General features: G+C 42.8%; 1 protein-coding gene across 2 annotated transcripts in view; it reads left to right on the top strand.

The window, feature by feature from the left end:
• Positions 1–19,513, top strand: part of LMBR1 (limb development membrane protein 1) — a 140,156-nt gene that overhangs the window by 48,280 nt on the left and 72,363 nt on the right. For both annotated transcript variants that reach the window (XM_039527172.1, XM_039527173.1), the window contains one exon: positions 9,798–9,901. In XM_039527172.1, coding sequence (XP_039383106.1) covers positions 9,798–9,901 — 104 coding nt within the window. The remainder of the gene's footprint in view (positions 1–9,797; positions 9,902–19,513) is intronic.

The following is a 19,513-nucleotide window of genomic DNA, read 5'->3' as shown; positions in this document are numbered from 1 at the left end:
ATAACTCTTGAAACTGACAGCTGATGAACAAAGCCAACCAAATTCAACCTTTCTATCTGATTTCTAGGTAACTAAAATAAGGCCATGTAAAGTGCAGAAAGTGAAAGGAAACCAAATAAAAATAATCTCACAAACTGGTATAGTACTTCCACATTGTATAAATATGGGTAACAGGAGAAATAATATTTCATGCTCACTGGTTCACTTACGGGGAAAGGGACTATGCAAACCTGCTTCCTCTCACTCAGTACTTGCAGTTAAGAGTGGCTGAGAGGCTCTTGGAGCATTCACCTTTGGGAAACAGCAGCATCACTGGTGGCAGGATTTTCTCTGTTGAGGGGCCCTTGCCTTTGGAATTTGCTTTTCTTCATTCCCGATGAGTCTAACAGCATTTGGGAAGGTGGCACACACACATTCTTTAGCATTTGACTGGCTGCCTCCATTATGTTGTTTCATGTGTGTTTGGGGTTTTGTGTAATGTTGTTTTCTGTAGCTGCAAGTTAGGGCTACATTTAATTTTTTGTGCAAGTCCATTGACTTTACCAGCAATCAACTTGTACAATAGGATTTAAATCAGTCCATTCTAGCCAAAGAAAGGGAGTAAAGTGTGTGTGGGGGAGGAGGGAAGTGGTTTGAAAATTATTAAAAAAAAAAATTGCAGGAGGGGAAAAGATGATCACTTACCTTGATCAGAACTAAATGGAAATCTCACCTCTTTCGTAGATTGATAGATTCTAAGGGACCATTGTGATCATGTTGTCTGATCTCCTGTATAACACAGGCCATAGAACTTCTGCTCTAGAAATTATTTTGGAGATCTTTTAGAAAAACATCCAATCTTGATTTAAAAATGGTCAACAATGGTAAATCCACCACAACCCTTGGTAAATTGTTCCAATGGTTAATTACCCTCACTGTCAAACATTTACACCTTGTTTCCAGTCTGAATTTGTCTAGCTTCAATTTCCAGCCTTTGGATCATGTTATACCTTTCTCTGATAGAGTGAAAAGCCTAATAATTATTTGTTCCCCATGTAGATACTTTTTAGACTGTAATCCAGTCACCCCTTAACAATCAGTTAGTTCAGATAAATCAATTGAGCACTTTGAATCTATCACTATAAGGCGTGTTTTCTTTAATCATTCTCGTGGTTCTTCTCTGAACCCTCTCCAATTTATCAGAGTCCTTCTTGAATTGTTGGCACCAGAACTGGACACAGTATTCCAGCAATGGTCACACCAGTTCCAAATACAGCAGTAAAATAACCCCTCTACTCCTACTTGAGATTCCCCTTTTCATGCATCCCAGGATCTCATTAGCTCTATTGGTCACAAGCCAGGAACTGGTCTGATGACTTTCAGGCAGATATATAAGCCTTATTGGAGGAACAGCAGCTCTCTGCTTAATGTCATTCCAGGGCTTGGAATTCTCTCCTGCCTGGTAGTGACAACAGACGCCCTAGGCCTTAGCCTGCTCCATCCCTGCTTCTAGTCCTGTTCTTAGTACTGCTCTAGCTTTGTTCTCACTCTGGCCTCAAGTTGATTTGCATTAATTACGTTATTGTGCTTTAATTCTTCATTAATTGAGCCCCACGTCAGCTGCTCCATTATCTTGCCTGAGATAGATGTCAGGCTGACAGACCTTTAATTCCCTGGGTCATCCCATTTACCCTTTTGAAAAACTGGCACAACATTAGCTTTCTTCCAGTCTTCTGGGACTTCTAAAGTGTTAACAGTCCATCAAGCTCCACAGCTAGCTCTTTTAAAACTTGTGGTTTCAAGTTATCTGTACCTGCTGATGTAAAAATGTTTAACTTTAGTAGGTGAAATTTAACATCCTCCATCGATACTAGTGGAATGGAAAGCGTATATGATGAGACGAATATCATCTGTCTTTCCCTCAAACACAGAATGGAAACATTTATTGAACACTTCTGCCTTCTCTGCATTACTATTGATCATTCTACCACTTCCCTCTGGTAATTGACCATTACTGTAGTCAGGATTCTTTTTGTTCCTAATATATTTAAAAAACTCCTCCTTATTGTCCTTAACTCTGCTGGCTATGGATTTCTCCTTGTGTCCCTTTGCTTCCCTTATCAGTTTTTCACAATTCCTAACTTCTGATTTATATTCATTGCTATCAACTTACTTTCTTCCATTTGTTATATATTATTATTCCCCCCCTTTCTTTTTACAGCTGCTTTCACTTCCCCTCTAATCCAGATTTTTTTTAATCTTCTTTCATAGAATTATAGAAGATTAGGGTTGTAAGAGACCTCAGGAGGTCATCCAGTCCAACCCCCTGCTCAAAGTAGGACCAACCCCAACTAAATTATCCCAGCCAGAGCTTTGTCAAGCCGGGCCTTAAAAACCTCTAAGGATGGAGATTCCACCAGCTCCCTAGGTAACCCATTCCAGTGCTTTCCCACCCTCCTAATATCCAACCTAACCCTCTCCCACTGCAACTTGAGACCATTGCTCCTTGTTCTGTCATCTGCCACCACTGAGAACAGCCGAGCTCCATCCTCTTTGGAAACCCTGTTCAGGTAGTTGAAGGCTGCTATCAAATCCTCCCTTGCTATTCTCTTTTGCAGATTTTCCCAGTTATGGGATTGACTTTGATGTAGGGCTGGTTTACACTTAACTATATTGCTCAAAGTTGTGAAATATTTCATGCTCTGTGCAATGCAATTAAGTTGACCTAAGCCCTGGTGTCGTCGTCACCAGGGGTGGCTCTAGGAATTTTGCCGCCCCAAGCAGGGCAGGCAGGCTGCTTTCCGTGGCGTGCCTGCGGAGGGTCCGCTGGTCCCGCGGCTTCGGCGGACCTCCCGCAGGCATGGTCTAAGCCGCGGGACCAGTGGAGCCTCCTCAGGCATGCCTGCGGGAGGTCCTCCTAAGCCGCGGGACCAGCGGACCCTCCGCAGGCAAGCCGCGGAGGGCAGCCTGCCTGCTGCCCTCGCGGTGCTGGAAGAGCGCCCCCCGTGGCTTGCCGCCCCAAGCACGCGCTTGGCGTGCTGGGGCCTGGAGCCGCCCCTGGTCGTCACAAGGTCAATGGAAGAATTCTTCTGTTGATGTGGCTTCCGCCCTTAGAGAGGTGAATTTACTAGAATAACAGAAGAAGCTCTTCTGTCGCTGAAGTGTCTACACTGTAGATGCACTGTTGCAGGTAGCTGTGCTGCTACAGCATTTCTAGTGCAGCTATATCATTATTGTTCCTTCAGTAGGTTCTAAAAGGACTACTTTTCCTGTATGTTGGAAAGGAAGAAATACAAATTACTAGAATTTCTGTTTTAAATACTTGGCACCAATCACTTCATCTGAGCACTCCTAAATGCCTATACTCTTCTTCGAGGAGTGTCCCTATGGGTGCTCCACTGTAGATGTGCTTGTGTGTGTGCTGCTGATCAGAGAACTTCAGTAACAGCATCCATTAGGCCTGCAGATGCGCTGTCTCTCCTCGTGCTGTGCCATGAGGCTAGCCCACATGTGTGGGCTAATAACCCTCAGTTCCATCTCAACTGCCCCTGTTCATTAGTAGTCTATTAAGGCTTTCTTTTTATTTTGCATACCTATAGCTAGGGCTGGTCTCCCTGGGGAGATCAACACTACTGCAGTCGATGCAGCAGGGATTGATTTAGCTGTACTCCAGCTCTCTGAGAAGAGTAAGGGAAGTTGACCGGAGAGTATTTTCCATCAACTCTGGGGTAAGTTGACCTAAGCTATGTCTATGAATAACGTAGCTGGAGTAGTGTAACTTAGGTAGACTTACCCCGTAATGAAGAGAAGCCATTAGTCTCCTAGTTACAGTTCTAATTGTAATATTCTTTTCCTTTCTTATTTTATCCTTGAAAATAAAAGACTTTAATTTCTTTCCCGCTTTTTCTCCCCCGCCAGGGACCCTTTCCCCCAATGGGATATGCCCAGTTTGCTGGGCTTAAAAAAGTGCTTCACTTGTAAAGAGGCGATCCTGGTTGCGGACAAGTGCTCTACGTGCATATGCTGCCTTGGGGAAGGCCATGTATGACAGAAGTGTGGTCTTTGGCAATAACTCTGGCCAAGATCCTGCAAAGACAGAGTGCTCCACCAGAAGATCATCTTCAGTAAGGCAGCTCTCTGACCCCAGTCGCCTGGTAGACATAAGTTTTCACCATGGCCTTCTACATCTAAGGGCTGTGGGTCAAGGAAACAGGCAGCAGATCCCTCTCATAAATCATTAAAAAGAGAGGGAAGTCCCCATAGTGAGCCCTGAGATAGTTGTAAGTGATCACAGTGGCAGTGCCGATGATACCGAGATAATCTCATTATAGCACCCCTGGCTCACGGAAGCCGACAGCAAACGGCACCACTCACAGGCCCATGGACCTGATGGGCATGGGCATCGAGTCATCGGCACCGGACAGGAGTAAGCACTTGTCTAAAAAGACGCTCCTGGTGCACAAGTCCACATCATCGCTGCCAGCGATGGCTTGCCCATTACAGGAGCAACCGGTGCAGGTAACATGCCAGAAGCTATTGTGACCAATGTAAGGCCATTATTCAGGAGGGCCAATTAGTGGCAAAGACATCACTGCAATCTGCCACTGATTGAGCAAACATGGTGGCTCTGTCTATCACCATGGTTGTGGTGATGTGATGAGCATCATGGCTCCATTTGTCAGGCTTCCTGAAAGAGGTACAGTCTACTGTTGAGGATGTTCCTTTTGAGGGCACAAAGTTCTTTGCCATAGAAAATAGAAGTTTCCATCCAACACATTACTGGCGTGAAATCCCCAATGGTGACAAAGTGGAGAGGCCATGGCTTATGTACTCAAAAACCCAGAATGTTGCTTACTGTTTTTGTTGCAAACTCTTCCAGTCTCATGTTCCAGCCACATTGGGTTCTACAGGAACCAAAGACTGGAAAAATCTGGCTAGAAATCTGGCATGCCATGAGAAGGCAGCAAATCACCAGAGAACATTCCATAGGTGGAAAGAGCTTGAGATGAGACTAAAGATAAAGGCCACCATAGACGATAAGCATCAAGAGAAGATTGCATCAGAATCTCTTTACTGGCAAAATGTTCTGAAAAGGCTTATTGTCATTGTGAGAATGCTTGCTACCCAAAACCTAGCACTTCAGATCAGCTGTATGTGCCAAACAATGGAAACTTCCTTAAAATTGTGAACTGATGGCCGAGTTTGATGCTGTACTCCAGAAGCATCTAAGTTACCAGCCAAGAAATGTACACACACTACTACCTTGGAAAAACAATTCAAAATGAGATCATACAGTTCCTGGCAACAAAAGTCAAACAGAAGATTGTGGCAGATCTGAAGTCAGCAAGATATTACTCTGTTATTCTGGACTGGACACCTGACATCAGCCATATGGAACAAATGACTTTAATGGTGCATTTTGTAACAACAACAGAACCTAGTGAAAATGTCCCTGCAATGGTGACTGTCAGAGAGCATTTTCTAGAATTTATTGACATTGATGATACTACAATAGCTGGTATGACAAATGTGCTTCTTAAAAAGCTGGACGATATGGGAATTGTGATAGCTGCCATGAGAGATCATGGCTACAATAATGGTGCTTTTTTTGTCCCATGCAGTTCTCATTCATTGAACTTGATGGTCAGTGATGCAGCACCAGCTTCTAGTGAGGCTGCTGAATTTTTTAATGTAATTCAAAGCATCTATGTATTTTTCTCTGCATCAACTCATCAATGGCAAATTTTGAAGCAGCATCTGGGAACATCCTCTTTGATGCTGAAACCACTGAGTGCTGCACAATGGGAAAGTCGAGTGCAGGCGATAAAGCCTATCAAACACCAAATTAGGAAGATAGATGATGCCATAATGGAGGATAATGCTATGACAGGAACTGTTTGTGGGAGAACAGTGGCAGAGCAATCACCAGAAACATACATAACTTCAAATTTCTGTATGGCTTAGTGTTATGGCATGACATACTGTTTGAAATAAATGTTGTAAGCAAGAGACTCCAAGGTGTTGACCTTGATATATCTGGAGCAATGGAACAACTGGACAAAGCAAAGTCATACCTACAGTCTTACCGGTCAGATGAGGGGTTTCAAAACGTTCTGAAGAGTGCACAGAAGTTGGCAGAGGAACTTCACACTGAAGCTATTTTTCCACTCATTCAAGAATACAAGGGTCACCGAAGAAGACGACATTTTGATTACGAGGCACGGGATAATCCCATAAGAGACCCCAAACAACAGTTCAAAGTTGAATTCTTTAACCAAGTGCTAGATTGTGCAATACAGTCAGTTGAACGTTTCATGCAGCTCAAGGAACACAGCAATATATTTGGGATGTTGTATGATATTCCAAAACTCCTCACTATACCTGAAGAAGACCTACACCAGCAATGCAGGGCACTAGAGACAGTGTTGACACATGATGACATGCACGCTATTGGTGTGAGTGATGTAGGTGATGAACTGAAAGCCCTTTCAAGCCACGCCAAGACAATAGGGAAGCTATATTATATACACTAGCTGTCAGGAGAACCCTGGCCTTCTACCTGGACAGATCAACGGCCTTCAGGAAATCCCCATGGCTTTTCCTCTCAATTGTGGAAAGATCCAAGGGCTCAGCAATAGCAGCCCAAAAGCTCTCCAAGTGGGTCTCGAATTGCATCAGACAGTGCTATCAAGTTTGCAACTTGACCCCTCCAGACTCTGTTCATGCACAGTCCACAAGGTCAATCTCCTCATCTGTCACCTTCTTCAAGAATGTCCCTATCTCAGAACTGTTGAGCGGCGACATGGGTGTCAGTCCATACTTTTGCAGAACACTATATGATCACTGGGGACTCTGCCTTTGATGCCATCTTCGCCTCGATGGGTCAGTTACAGATGACAGCACTGACTCAGAAGTCCTAGCCCTCCAGAAGGGGAACTGCTCAGGAGACACCTACAGTGGAGCACCCATAGGGATATTACTTGAAGAAGTTGTTACTCACCTTGTGCAGTAACAATGGTTCTTTGAGATGTGTCTCTCTATGGTGCTCCACAACTCGCCTTCCTTCCCTCTACTTCGGAGTTCTTGTCTATGACTGTGCGGTAGGGAAGAAACTGAGGGGGGTTAACCCACGCATGCTGGCTAGCCTCGTGGTGCTGCATGAGGAGAGACAACGCATATGCGGGCCTAATAGACACACCTACCAAAGTTCTCTGATCAGCAGCACAGGGACGTAAGCACACCTACAGTGGAGCGCACCCATAGGGGGACACATCTTGAGGAACCATCATTACTGCACAAGGTGAGTAACTTCTTATGGTAAGAAATATATTGTTTCTCTTTATATAATCAGTTGTCAGACTGAAAATGCTACAGAGCGCAGGCCATTGTTGGTTAGAAGGGCTCAGTCAATGTCTTATCTGTTTTGTTAGACCACTAGCTTAGTTTCATGTTAAAATATAAACCAGTGGTTCGCAGCCTATTTACCATTGTGGGCCATTTATGGAGCTCTCTTTGTTACGTGGGCTGTATCCACATATACACTACCTGAATGGCCCTGAGGGTTGCACATGGGCCGCAGCTTTGTGCTGATTGGGCCACAAGCAGTCCGCAGGCTGCGGGTTGAGAACCAATAATATAAACATTTGAAATGTATGGAAAAATCATTTTTGCTTTGTACAATGATACTTATGGGATCATGAAAATCATTGTAAAATAAGTTTCCCTTTTACAACAACTGATGTAGGAATTAAGTTCCATATGACTGTTCAGTAAAAGCTCTTATGTTTCATTGCAAATAAAACAATAACCATATAACAACATTGTGTAGTAAATATAAGTAAGTATATTGAAAATATCTTACAGAAGACTTCTGGTAATAATTATAATGTTGAAACATGTCATCTAAAAGATGTTAATTTTTCATTTTTGAAATTACCACTATGAGAATAGGTATGTTTGAAAGACTGAGTTATGTTTCTATCATACAGTAGTTCACATTTGAAGTGTGTATATTTAGTGTACCCATTGCTGTGGTGTGTTGGCACTAGTAAAATTGAGAACAAAATCTAAAACCCCATTTCAAAATACTGAGCTTTTTTCCATAGCTCCCCACTTTAAACATCACTATGATGTTCATGCTATCACTCTTCTTTTGTTGTAGGAAGGCTTAATCCTGTGTCCAGCACATGGGTATGGACTAGATGACCTCCTGAGGTCCTTTCCAGACCTACATTTTTATGTCACTATAAAGGTGGTAAGATCTGAGCTCAGTCTGTTACTTAAGGAATGGCATTTCAAATATGAGTGTGCCATAAAGATTCTTGTCCCTGGAAGCCTCACTCTCTGGGCACACGCTGTTTGATCATTGCTCTCATGCTGGGTTGTGGAACAATATAGTCCATTCCTGAGAGTTGATTCCCCAGCCCATTTAGGACTTGGGAGATCTAGAGTAGGATTTTGAAGTGCATTCTGTATTGGAGGAAGTTGGAGAGCGTGCAAAGCCCTGGAGTATTGTTTTCTTGCAGCCTGTGTTTCTTAAATGAGACCCAGTTGCAGCTGCCTTGTGGCTTAAGTTTTCATCCTCAAGTACAATGTGTGTAGCAGTACTCAAGTTTATTGGTGACTGTAGTCTGGGTAGACTGTGGGTAAGTCAGAACCTGATAAGGAGGAACACGGTGTCCTGCCCAGCCGGAGATAAGAATAGTGGAGAAATGTGTCTAACCACCAGTGACTTTGTCCAGAAGATCTCTGAGACTTTGCAAAATCTTGATTATTGCACAGATGCCCAAGTGGAGGTCTAGGGTAATCCCTTCAGACCTTCTAACCATCACCTCCTCTGCCTTGCCTTTGTTCTGTTTTAGCCAGCTGCTGATTTCAGTTAGACATGGGTAAAATGGCAATATCTGCATTTGATGTAGAGATGGTGTTATCTGTGTATTGCTGGCATTAAAGTATGTCGTGCCTCAATCCCCTCTAAAGGGACGAATAGGAGAGGGAGTAGAACTGGCCCTTCCAAGAATCAGTGCTGGATGAGACCGTGTACTGGAAATTATTATTGTGTATAGACAGCTTAAAAATGATCTGTAGCCTGAAACTGTACCATCTTGAGGTATAATCTCTTCAGGTTTCACAAACTAAGCAATTCAGGGTTACTATTTGATGTCAAATGGAACACTTCAAAGAAAAACCCCGTATTCTGCAGCAAATGGGGTTAGTCATTCAGCAGGTGACACTTACCTTAGAATCGGTATTGTTCTGGTGTTCAGGAAGCTGCTTGAGCACTAGGCTATTGGGTTGAAATATACAAAGGTATTTAAGCATGTAAAGATGCAGGTAAGTACCTATTCGGATTTATAAAAGTGCCCAATTAAGTGTCTAACTCCCATTGCTTAGGCCCCAAACACCTTTGTAAATATGGCCCTTGGAAACATATTAATAAATTTTAAAGAACTGTCTTTATAGCTTAAAAATCCCTGGTCACTGTTCACAAGAAAGGATACTGTAGAAAAATACAATTTTAGTTATTGCAGTCTGTCTTCAAAACTTCCCAGCAGTTTCAATTAGGTATTGACTTTTGGCTTAAAATTTCAGGACATTGAGGTTGCTGTCTTTCAGTGATGGGTTATATGAACCTTATGTATATGTCAGATCTTCATTTATATTTATATATAAATTATTATACATGCTCTGTATTTACCCATATAAAGCCTACCTAGTTGAAAGGCAGTATAGCAATGTCAGGAATTTTAATAAGTATTATTTAAAGAGTCTTCAGTTTTTGAAAAGTAATGTAAACATTTTCTTCTGATTTGTTGCAGGTTTGTGGAATCTTGCTTCCCTTTTTTCCAATCTTTGTTTATTTGTGTTGATGCCCTTTGCCTTCTTCTTTCTGGAATCAGAAGGATTTGCTGGCTTAAAAAAGGTAGGCAAATATATTATTTGTAGAATTATTAATTCATAAATACCAAGTCCCAAAGCCATAATTACAATAGCATCATGCAAATCACGATTTTTCATTTAGAGTGTGACTGCAAAGGATAGCATACAATAGCAAAAAAATTCATTGGCTTCTGTATAGTTTGGACCACTGTTATGGGGCTAGTTTCCTTGAACTTGTTTTATTGTAGTAACCTAATTACATACTTTATTGAATTTCTTAGGCCTAGTCTGCACTAAACAGTTAGATCAAGCCAGCTACGTTGCTCAGGTGTGTGAAGATGTGATGTAGTTAAGCTGAGTGATGTAGTTAAGCTGACCTAATGCCAGTGTAGATAGCACTAGGTTGATGGATTCTTCTCAGGGAGGTGGATTTACCTGCACCATTGGGAGAATCCCTCCCATCGGCATAGGTAGTGTCTACACGGAAGCACCACAGTGACACAGCTGTAGCGTTTCAAGTGTAGAGAAGCCCTTATAATTTTGGTGGCACATCTGTATATACCCCTTATTTGCTGTTTGATGTAATTATTTATTAAATAATTTAAAATGTGCTCAGTGTTGTACAAGACATAGTATACAGTCAGGGACTGCCCTGAAGAGGTTAAGATATAAACAGTGTACATAGAAGTGGAGAAGACTTCCAGGATTCTTGATGTTACAGTGCAGCGGCACCTGTACCATAGTTAAGCTAGTGTTAGAGTTGAATTTTAGCAAGAGCTTTAAATCTTTATATTGTACAGATCTCATTGAAATGGGAAAAGACTATACACAAAATATAAACTTTGAACTCTCTTTGTATTTTCATAGTCACTTGGTGAAAAATGAATCCATACAGAGAATAAGTCTAAAAATTACCCCTTTTTGTAACTTTTTACTTCACTGTCTTCCTTTGTACTCCTTCTGAAAGAAATCTAAATCACTCTAGGACCTGTCCCGTGTCTATATTGTTGCTCATTGTGGTGATTCCTAGAATATCAGTTATACATATATAGTGTTTGCGTATAGAGTATTTTATAACTCTTCAGCCATAATGGAAAACGTGTGTGCCAGTGTGAACCTGCTCAATTTTAATTTGATGACAAATCTGCTGTAGCATGAACACCATAACTCACATCCAGCAAGGGTGATGGGGAGAAAGAAAGACGTTTTCCTTTGCTTCTCCTAAATGTTGTTTAAATTCTCATGCAGTTTAGTAAGACTGTGAACCCCAACCTTGAAGACAGCTATGAAAGAGCTTCTGAACTCTCCCCTCACCCTGTCTTTATAAATAAGTTAGCAGGAAGCTTATGCAAGGTCACTGCAGGTACAGATCCTGAGTATCCACTACACTATACTGCTATTCAGAGTGACTAAACTACTTTGCATTATTCCATCTCTCACCACTATAAATCACATTCATCTTCCAGAGCCAGAAATAGAATCCATGATTGGTGATCACCAGTATTCTGTTTTAACTTGTGAATAGTAGTGTGTTGTGTGTCCCTCTGCGCCTAATCCATAAAACAGTGGTTCTCAGCCTTTCCAGACTACTGTACCCCTTTCAGGAGTCTGATTTGTCTTGCGTAGCACAAGTTTCACTCACTTAAAAACTACTTGCTTACAAAATCAGACATAAAAATACAAAAATGTCACAGCGCACTATTACTGAAAAATTGTTTACTTTCTCATTTTTACCATGTAATTATAAAATAAATAAATTGGAATATAAATATTGTACTTACGTTTCAGTGCGATACTTGAGCCTTGTCTGAAGCCCAAGCCCCGCTGCTCAGGGCTGAAACATGTAGCTTAGCTTTGCAGTGCTCCTTGTGGCATGGGGCCCTAGGCAGTTGCCCTGCTTGCCAGCCCCAATGCTGGCCCAGTACTTGCAACCCCCCTAGTTTCCCCCTGGGGGTCAGAACCCCCAGGTTGAGAAACACCGATCTAGATATGTTGAGTACCCCTAGGGATACATGTACCTTGGTTAAGAATCACTTCCCTGGAAGATGCAGGTCTGTGACAGCTCTCATCTTGAGAGCTTGACTCTCTTTATCACAGGCTGTAAAGGCATCCGTTTCTTTAGCTCTGGAAATCATCAATTTAGTCCTCTGTTGGCCAAGATGGCAGCAGTCACATTTACAGGTGTCCCACATTGGCATGTTTGTGGGATGAGAAGTATGTTTCATACTGCTGATGATGGAGGGCCCAGAGGAAGTGGGAGCATTACAGGAAGCCTGTTCTCCAGGCCACAGCCATTTTCCAGAAGTATGTGAGAGGCTACAGAGTGTTTCAGGCAGTAATGGATGCAGTCTCTTTCACAGAGATTCCCTCCAACTGACAGGTTATGTCATATCCTCCATCTAAGCATGGAGAATTGTTCCTGATATATACCTTCATTAACCTTTAAACAAGAATAAAATGTTATAAAGAATTTACTCGTTCATCACAACCACACACACTTTTCAGGAGTGTTGAGGTAGTCAGGAGCAGGACCATCAGCTCAGTTTCTCCCTCTGATTCCCAGGTAGGTACAGCTCTTACTCTGGGGAAGTGTCCACAGAGGTACACCAATGCTGAATAGAAAACCCAAGAAATTGGCAAACAGAAACCGTGAAGAAACCATTAAAGTAGTGGCAGTTCACCCTCTCCCTCCCCAACCTTAAAATAATGGAAGCATTCCTTTCCACTTTAATATTGTCTACAGTACTATTGATAATGTACTCCCTCGCTCCATAAGGTTTCACTTCTATCTTCAGCTGATACCAAAAAGCAATATGCACCTGAGCTACATCAAACTTGTACTATACACAAAACCTTAATGGTCTTAGCAGTCTTAAGACAGATTAACTGCCTAAATGTATAGAATATGTGACAGTCAAATATGCTGGTCTGTTGATATAAAAGCAAGTGAGATCACAGTTAGTTAGTTTTGCATTAGAATGCAACAGCTGTGGCTTCTGTGCATCACTCAGATGGCATAAAGGGATCTGAGTGCAAATTCCCCTGTTGTAGGAGGGGAAATTCTTGCTGCACATATATACCAAATCTGGAGCTTACACCTGCCAGCCCTCTTCCTTTCTGGGGGTGAGGCAGAGCAGAGCTTTGCTATGCCAGTCCCCTGCGTGCATAGGGTTAATTTAGGACCCTATCCTAGTGGCACAAATAGAGGACCCCGGCAACTGCTCTAAGTTGGATCAGGGTCACAGATGAACTTCTTAATTAGGGAACCTTGTCTTGTTCCCTGATATCCCATCCATCCTTCTGTGCTGAGCAGAGCTCTGCTGCAGGAGAGAATGCAGCCCCAAATACCTAATTTTTTAATAATACCATATTTGGTATTATGACATCATTGCTTTTTGAATAATTTATACAGCCATCCCAAGTAAAAATAAATACTAAAACTTGTATAGAAAGGCAGTATCTACAATAATACAATAAAGATGGTATAATTTAAACTGCTCAGAGCAAGAAAAGATTCTTCTTGAGGTGATTGTCCACACAGATTTCTCTCTTGGTGTGCATGTGCTCAAGATTGGATTCCTTTTGCACAGCAGCATCCATGGGTACTCTTGTGCCCCCTATAGCCAAGGTCATGAAGAGTATAGCGGACTCAACTACCATTCAGTTCCTGCTCACCGACCGTGGCTGCAAGATGGAACCATGTGCAGTGACCCTGGTCCTTGCTGGGTGAGATTTAACTTTTAGATTTAGTCATAGTTAATGTTAGCATAGTTAGTTGAATTAGGTTTCCTTTACCCATTGACTTAAAACAAAAACAACATCCAACTTCATAGTTAGTTTTTTCCCCTCTCCCAGTCTTTTCTTCCCTGATAGACTCCATGTTACTAGGGTTTAAGAACTGTCCCTTTTGTGACTTGGTTATGCCTGTTAGTGATGGGTACTCCTGATGTCTCATTTGCCTTGAGGAGGGACACATATTGAAGCATTACTCTATATGCCATTCCTCCTTGAAGTGCATCTAGAAGTCAAGGGAAGCAAGACTCAAATTCTTGCTCCCTGAGAAGCCCATGCAAGTTGCCTCTGACCTTGAGAGACTAGAGAAGCCTCACCAGATAGATCAGTTGCTTCCTCTGACTGCCTCTGTGTGCTGTGACTTGTTCCTGGGCTCCTGGGCCACTTGTTCTTATAGATCCCTTCATCAGCTGCATTTGAAAGGGCAGGAAGGAGCTAGGCATCGGTCACCTTCTCGAACTCCCAAGTAGGAATCACTAAAGCCATAACTCTCCCCAGGCTTCTATCAAGAGCCGTAAATTGGAGACCTGCTCTGGCACTGCTGTGCCAAAGAGGAAGACAGCCTAGATGGTTCCTCTTACCGCAAAGACTGCACTGCCCTTGTGGCCAAATCATCGGCACAACCCGGCACAGCACTTGGTATCCAGAGCCTTGGCACTGAGCACTTCCCTTTTAGTACTGACATCAGCTACCTCCCTGGGTACCTGCTGATGCTAAGAAGCATCAGTGCTCACCATCTCTGCATTAAAAGTTTGTGGCACCAAGTGACCTTTCAGTGGGTCTGGAGTGCTTAAGGAAGTTTACCATGAAATCTGCGGTGCCTCAGTCACCACATCTCCAGTTGTGTCTTATTAGTGCTGACATCCCCATGCTTTAAACAAGACATGGCTGACAGGACTTCTCCTCCCCTAGAGGATGTTTATTTTTTCTCTTTCTCAGCAGAACATAGTGGAGACTATTTCCTTTTCCCATGCCCCATCTCCCACAGGGGTGGCATAGTAGTAGTCTGGGAGGGAGTCTAGAATATGAATTGGTTGGGGTGCTAAGAAGAGCTCAGGGTAACATAGGGAACACCCTGATCTGTATCCCTCCCCACACTATTTGAACAAGTCATGACCATATTGATCGTCCTGGGTTCCGAATCCCAACTCCAGAAAACCAGCATCAAGAGCCAATCCTCTTACAATCCAGGAAATATATCCAACCTCCCCAAACTTCTCAGTTGTCATCCACAGCTTTTAGAAGGTCAAGAGAAGGACAATGGGAGCCATTATCTCTGCTCTGAACAGGAGCACACAGCCCTTCCTGCCATATTGTCGTCTTCTGTGGATGAGACTGTCAGCCCTCCAGCAATGGCCTCGGTGGGTGAGTTCAAGGTCTTTCAAGACCTAATGAAAAGGATAGCAGAAACACATGACTTTCTGCTAGAGGTTATCCCGGCGAAATAGCCTAAATTTCTGGATATCCTTCACCAGTTAGAGGGGCTATGCGTCTAAATGAGAGCTTACTTGAACCTGCCAAAGCAATCTGGGACACGCCTGCATGTATGCCAGCTACATCCAAGAGAGATGACAGGAGGTTGGACGCTTTCTTAAAGGACTTGACAGGCTATATCCTCAAGTATAATAATCGATCCCAGCCTGGGATCTTAACCTCGTTCTTTTCAGACTAGTGGGGGCTCCCTTTTGAACCACTCGCGACATGCTCTTTGCTCTCTCACTCATGGAAAGTAGCGTTTCTGGTGGTAATAATATCTGCCAGGAGGGTGTCTGAGCTTAAGGCCCTAACATCTGAGCCTCTTTACACAATCTTCTATAAGGACAAGGTTCAGCTTTGGCCACACCCAGCCTTCTTCCCGAAGGTTGTTTCCCAGTTTCATGTTAATCAGGACATTTTTTTCTTCCAGTCTCTCATCCTAAGCCACACGCAAACAAAAACTTCACTCTTTGGATGTTCACCTGGTGTTAACCTTCTATATCGAATGGACAAAGCCGTTTCAGAAATCTACCCAACTATTTGGCACAGCAGCAGACAGAATGAAGGGGCTCCCAGTCTCTTCGCAAAGAATTTCATCATGTATTACATCATGTATCCAGACATGCTACGATTAGCGAAAATACCTGCCCCCATGCTGACAGCGCACTCCATCAGCGCTCAGGCAGCATCAGCGGCGTTTCTGGCCCAGGTTCCGACCCAGGAAATTTGCAGGGTTGTGACATGGTCCTCAGTCCACACTTTTACCGTGCACTATGCCATCACCCAGCAGGCTAGAGATCATAGAATCATAGAATCATAGAATTCAAGATCAGAAGGGACCATTATGATCATCTAGTCTGACCTCCTGCAAGATGCAGGGCCATGATGAGACCCACCACACCTTCTCTAGCAAAGTGAACCCCCCCCTTGGGAGGAAAAAAGAAAAGCCATAGCCAAATAGCCAATCCTCCCTGGAAATTCCTTCCCCGACCCCATATGGCGCTGAGCTGGAACCCCGAGCATGCTCGGGCAAGACTCCCACAAAAACTCTATAAATATTTATATCAATATAGGACCATTTTTGACCTATTGACTAGCCCCTATCCCTATCCATCCCATATCTCCATATAATTAACTCTAAAGTCATAAAGGTCCTTCTTCCCCACTTCTTCTCACTGTTTCCTCGGTAGACTGTTTCCCTGATGGTTAGAGAATTAGAAACTACCTTCTAATTTCTTTTCTGCCTGAATTTCCTGACTGATTTTTATATCCTCGTTTATCCACATTTACTGAGCGCTGATGCTGAAATAATCCTTCCTTCTCCTCTATTTTATCCCTCTGATATATTTAAAGAGTATAAAATCATCTCCTCTCATCCTTTCTCATTTTTTAAAAAACAAAAAAAACTCCTCTGAGTCTCCTTTCCCTTCAAGGGCCTTCATTTCTCCATTCCCTTCTTCTGGCCCTTCTTCTTTGTTGTTCCTTTTCTTAAATCATTCTCAAAAACTGCACACAAAACCAAAAACAACAATACACCAAAGGTGAGTCTCACTCTAGCACCCTTATATAACTACTACTCCTTCTCCTCACTAGAAACTAGAAATATAATGCAAATGCAACACATTACCTTTTTAATTTTTTTTTTCAACCATCACTCACTTGCTCATGGACATCTCATACTCCTCCTCCTCCCTCCTCCTCTCCCCTCCTCCTCCTCTTTCGTTAAACTTCCCCCCACCACACCTCTGTTAGACATGTTAGACATAATAAATATATTCTTGCATATCACTACACTCCTCACTCTAATACTCCACTCCTCTTACAAGGTCATCTCTCTCTCCCTCATCTATATCCCCTCCTCTTCCGAATTGACAATACTCCCAACTTGGGTACCACCGCTTCCTTTATCAGCCCACTTACTACTCTGGTTCTTCATGTCATCCAATAATAAAAGAATATTGAAAAACTCCACTGGTAACCTCCTGGACCTCCCCTGGTAACCTTCCATGCAGTCTCCCCCCTTCACCCCTTACCTCCTCTCTGCTCCTTCCTACTCCTTATCCACCCCTCCTCCTTTTTTCACTCATTCCATCCATCCTTTTCCAATTTAACAATCTTTCATTTCCAGGACAACGTATCAAGCCAATCCCAATCGATTCTAAATAATCTATTAATCTGTCTAAAGAATCTGTTACCTCTAGAAGTTTCTCAGAAAGGAGATCTTTCCATTAGTTCTTTGTAATACATCCTCCCAGCCATCATCCATGCCCTCATGCCCCCAACCTCTTGCATTTTTTTTTCTTTCTTTTTCTTTTTTTTTTTGATTTTTTACATACCCTTAATTACTTTTTTCCTAGACTCTTTTATTATTCCCTGAACAGTTTCTTTTAATCCCAGATCTAGGAAGTCCCACGAATTATTTTATTATTGATTTATTTATTATTTAATTTAGCATTTATTATATATTATCATTATTATCTAATATTATTCTATTTCCTTTCATTAATTTCGATTTACTTCTGTTTCCAGTTGCGCTTCCAGTACCTAGCTGTCTACCTTTGGCTTCCACTTTCTACCCCATTCCCGTCTATCCCCACTATTCATATATCATTTCCTTCATTCATTCCTCATTAATTAGCCAGGCAAAGTGCCTCATATTAAATTTGTGCCATTCCAAGATTATTTATCCCTTATCCCCAAAGTTTTTAAAGTTTTAAGCCCCATTTTCTTTCTTTTTTCTTCCTATTTATATTATAAAAAACCTATTGCTATTGGTTTTAATATCCTTTCTTCCATCCTCTTAGATCGTCCTTCTTTGCTCCTCTCTTTCCTTCCTGCCCCTCTGACCTCAATAACCTGTTTTCCTTGCTTTCCTCCCCCATTTTCCACTCCTGGTACGCTCTCACTTTTTTTTCTCCCTCTATCTTGCTCTCCCTCAGCTCTCTCTCCCAAAACTGCCTACCTGAGCCCGAAACTCTTTCTCGCTTACATGCCTCCCTTCCTGCCTGCAACTTCAAACTAAAACAACCCCCATCTGCCCTTGCATCCCTATATAGGCCTATGACTTTTAAATCCCCTTTAATCCTAACTAGCTAGTTTAATTTAGTAAAATTTAAAATCATGAGTCTAGTTCCTATTATTACTGATCATTCGGATTCATTTGTTTCATGTCTGTTTTGTTTCTCATCACTTCAGCCAAGTATCACTAGCCTAAAATCAAACAACAAGGTCCTCACCCTACAATCAATTCAAATCTAAATCAAATCTAAAAATCTCAAATCATTCATTAGCAAAGCCCTGCGTCTTCATTATTATTACTTGAAGCAATCAATAAATTATATATTAGCTTAGCCCCATTTATTAGATCCCCCAATCTATATCCGGGAATATAAAGTTTACATGATCAAGTCCATTTAAAGTTCTTATTATCCATCCAGTCCCTAAAAATCTTAAAGTATCTCCATCCCCAATCACTATCCTTCCCAAGGCCATGCTAGATCACCCAATCACTATCCTTCATTGCCACTATCCTGGATGTAGACTCATTACTGTTCTTCAGACTCTGTACTGTCCATGTACATTATAGATATCTCATATTGCTTACCTCATTACTGATATACAGTTACCCTCCCCACCTTTTACTTGCCCTCCACATCCACTACCTTCCATACCATTCAGTACCTTTCCTTCATCAGTTTCCATACCTCCTCCCCAGTGTTTCCATTTCTTTTCCTTCAGTCCTCCCTATCCTATTACCTCCGATTCTCTCCTTCACTTCCTCCTTTTTGTTATTCATTTCTTCACTCCTGTTACTCCTTCTTCTCCTTCACTTCTCTCACCCTCTTCCTTTTTCACTCCTTCTTTCTTATGACTTGTAGATCTGGTCTCTGTCCCCTTCCTGTCCCTTCTTCCCCTCTCCCCCTATATCTCTTCCTTCTGTCCCTCTCAGGACCCCCCTCTGCCCTCCCCCCTCTTGTTGTCCTCTTTCTGTCCCGTGAAAGATCCCCTCGTGTCCCCTCCCCAGATTCTCCAAGCCAGCCCCCCCCCTCTAAAGCCCTCCTCCCCTCCTAGAAGTCCCAGAGCCCCCCAGTGCCCTCCTCTCCCCCCCCCTTCCCCCCACCCTCCACCCTCCAATCCTCCCCCTGCCCATACCCCCTCCTCCCTCTCCCAATCCATCCCCCCCTCAAAGCCTCCACATCCCTTCCTCAGCCCTCCATTGAATCTCCGTCTTACCTCCCTTCCAGGTAGAATCCCACCCTTGATCACCTGAGCCTCAATTTCTCTCTCATCCTCTCTGAGAGAATTACAATCTCTCCTCATCACCTCCCTAGGATCCTCCTGCGAGGCTATTCCGTCCCATTCCCTTCCTTCATCATTTCAGACCACC

The sequence above is a fragment of the Mauremys reevesii genome, linkage group 2 (genome assembly GCF_016161935.1).
Source record: "Mauremys reevesii isolate NIE-2019 linkage group 2, ASM1616193v1, whole genome shotgun sequence".
Lineage (NCBI taxonomy): Eukaryota > Metazoa > Chordata > Testudines > Geoemydidae > Mauremys > Mauremys reevesii.
The sequence above is the reverse complement of the archived record's forward strand: the minus strand, read 5'-3'. Positions and strand labels throughout refer to the sequence as shown.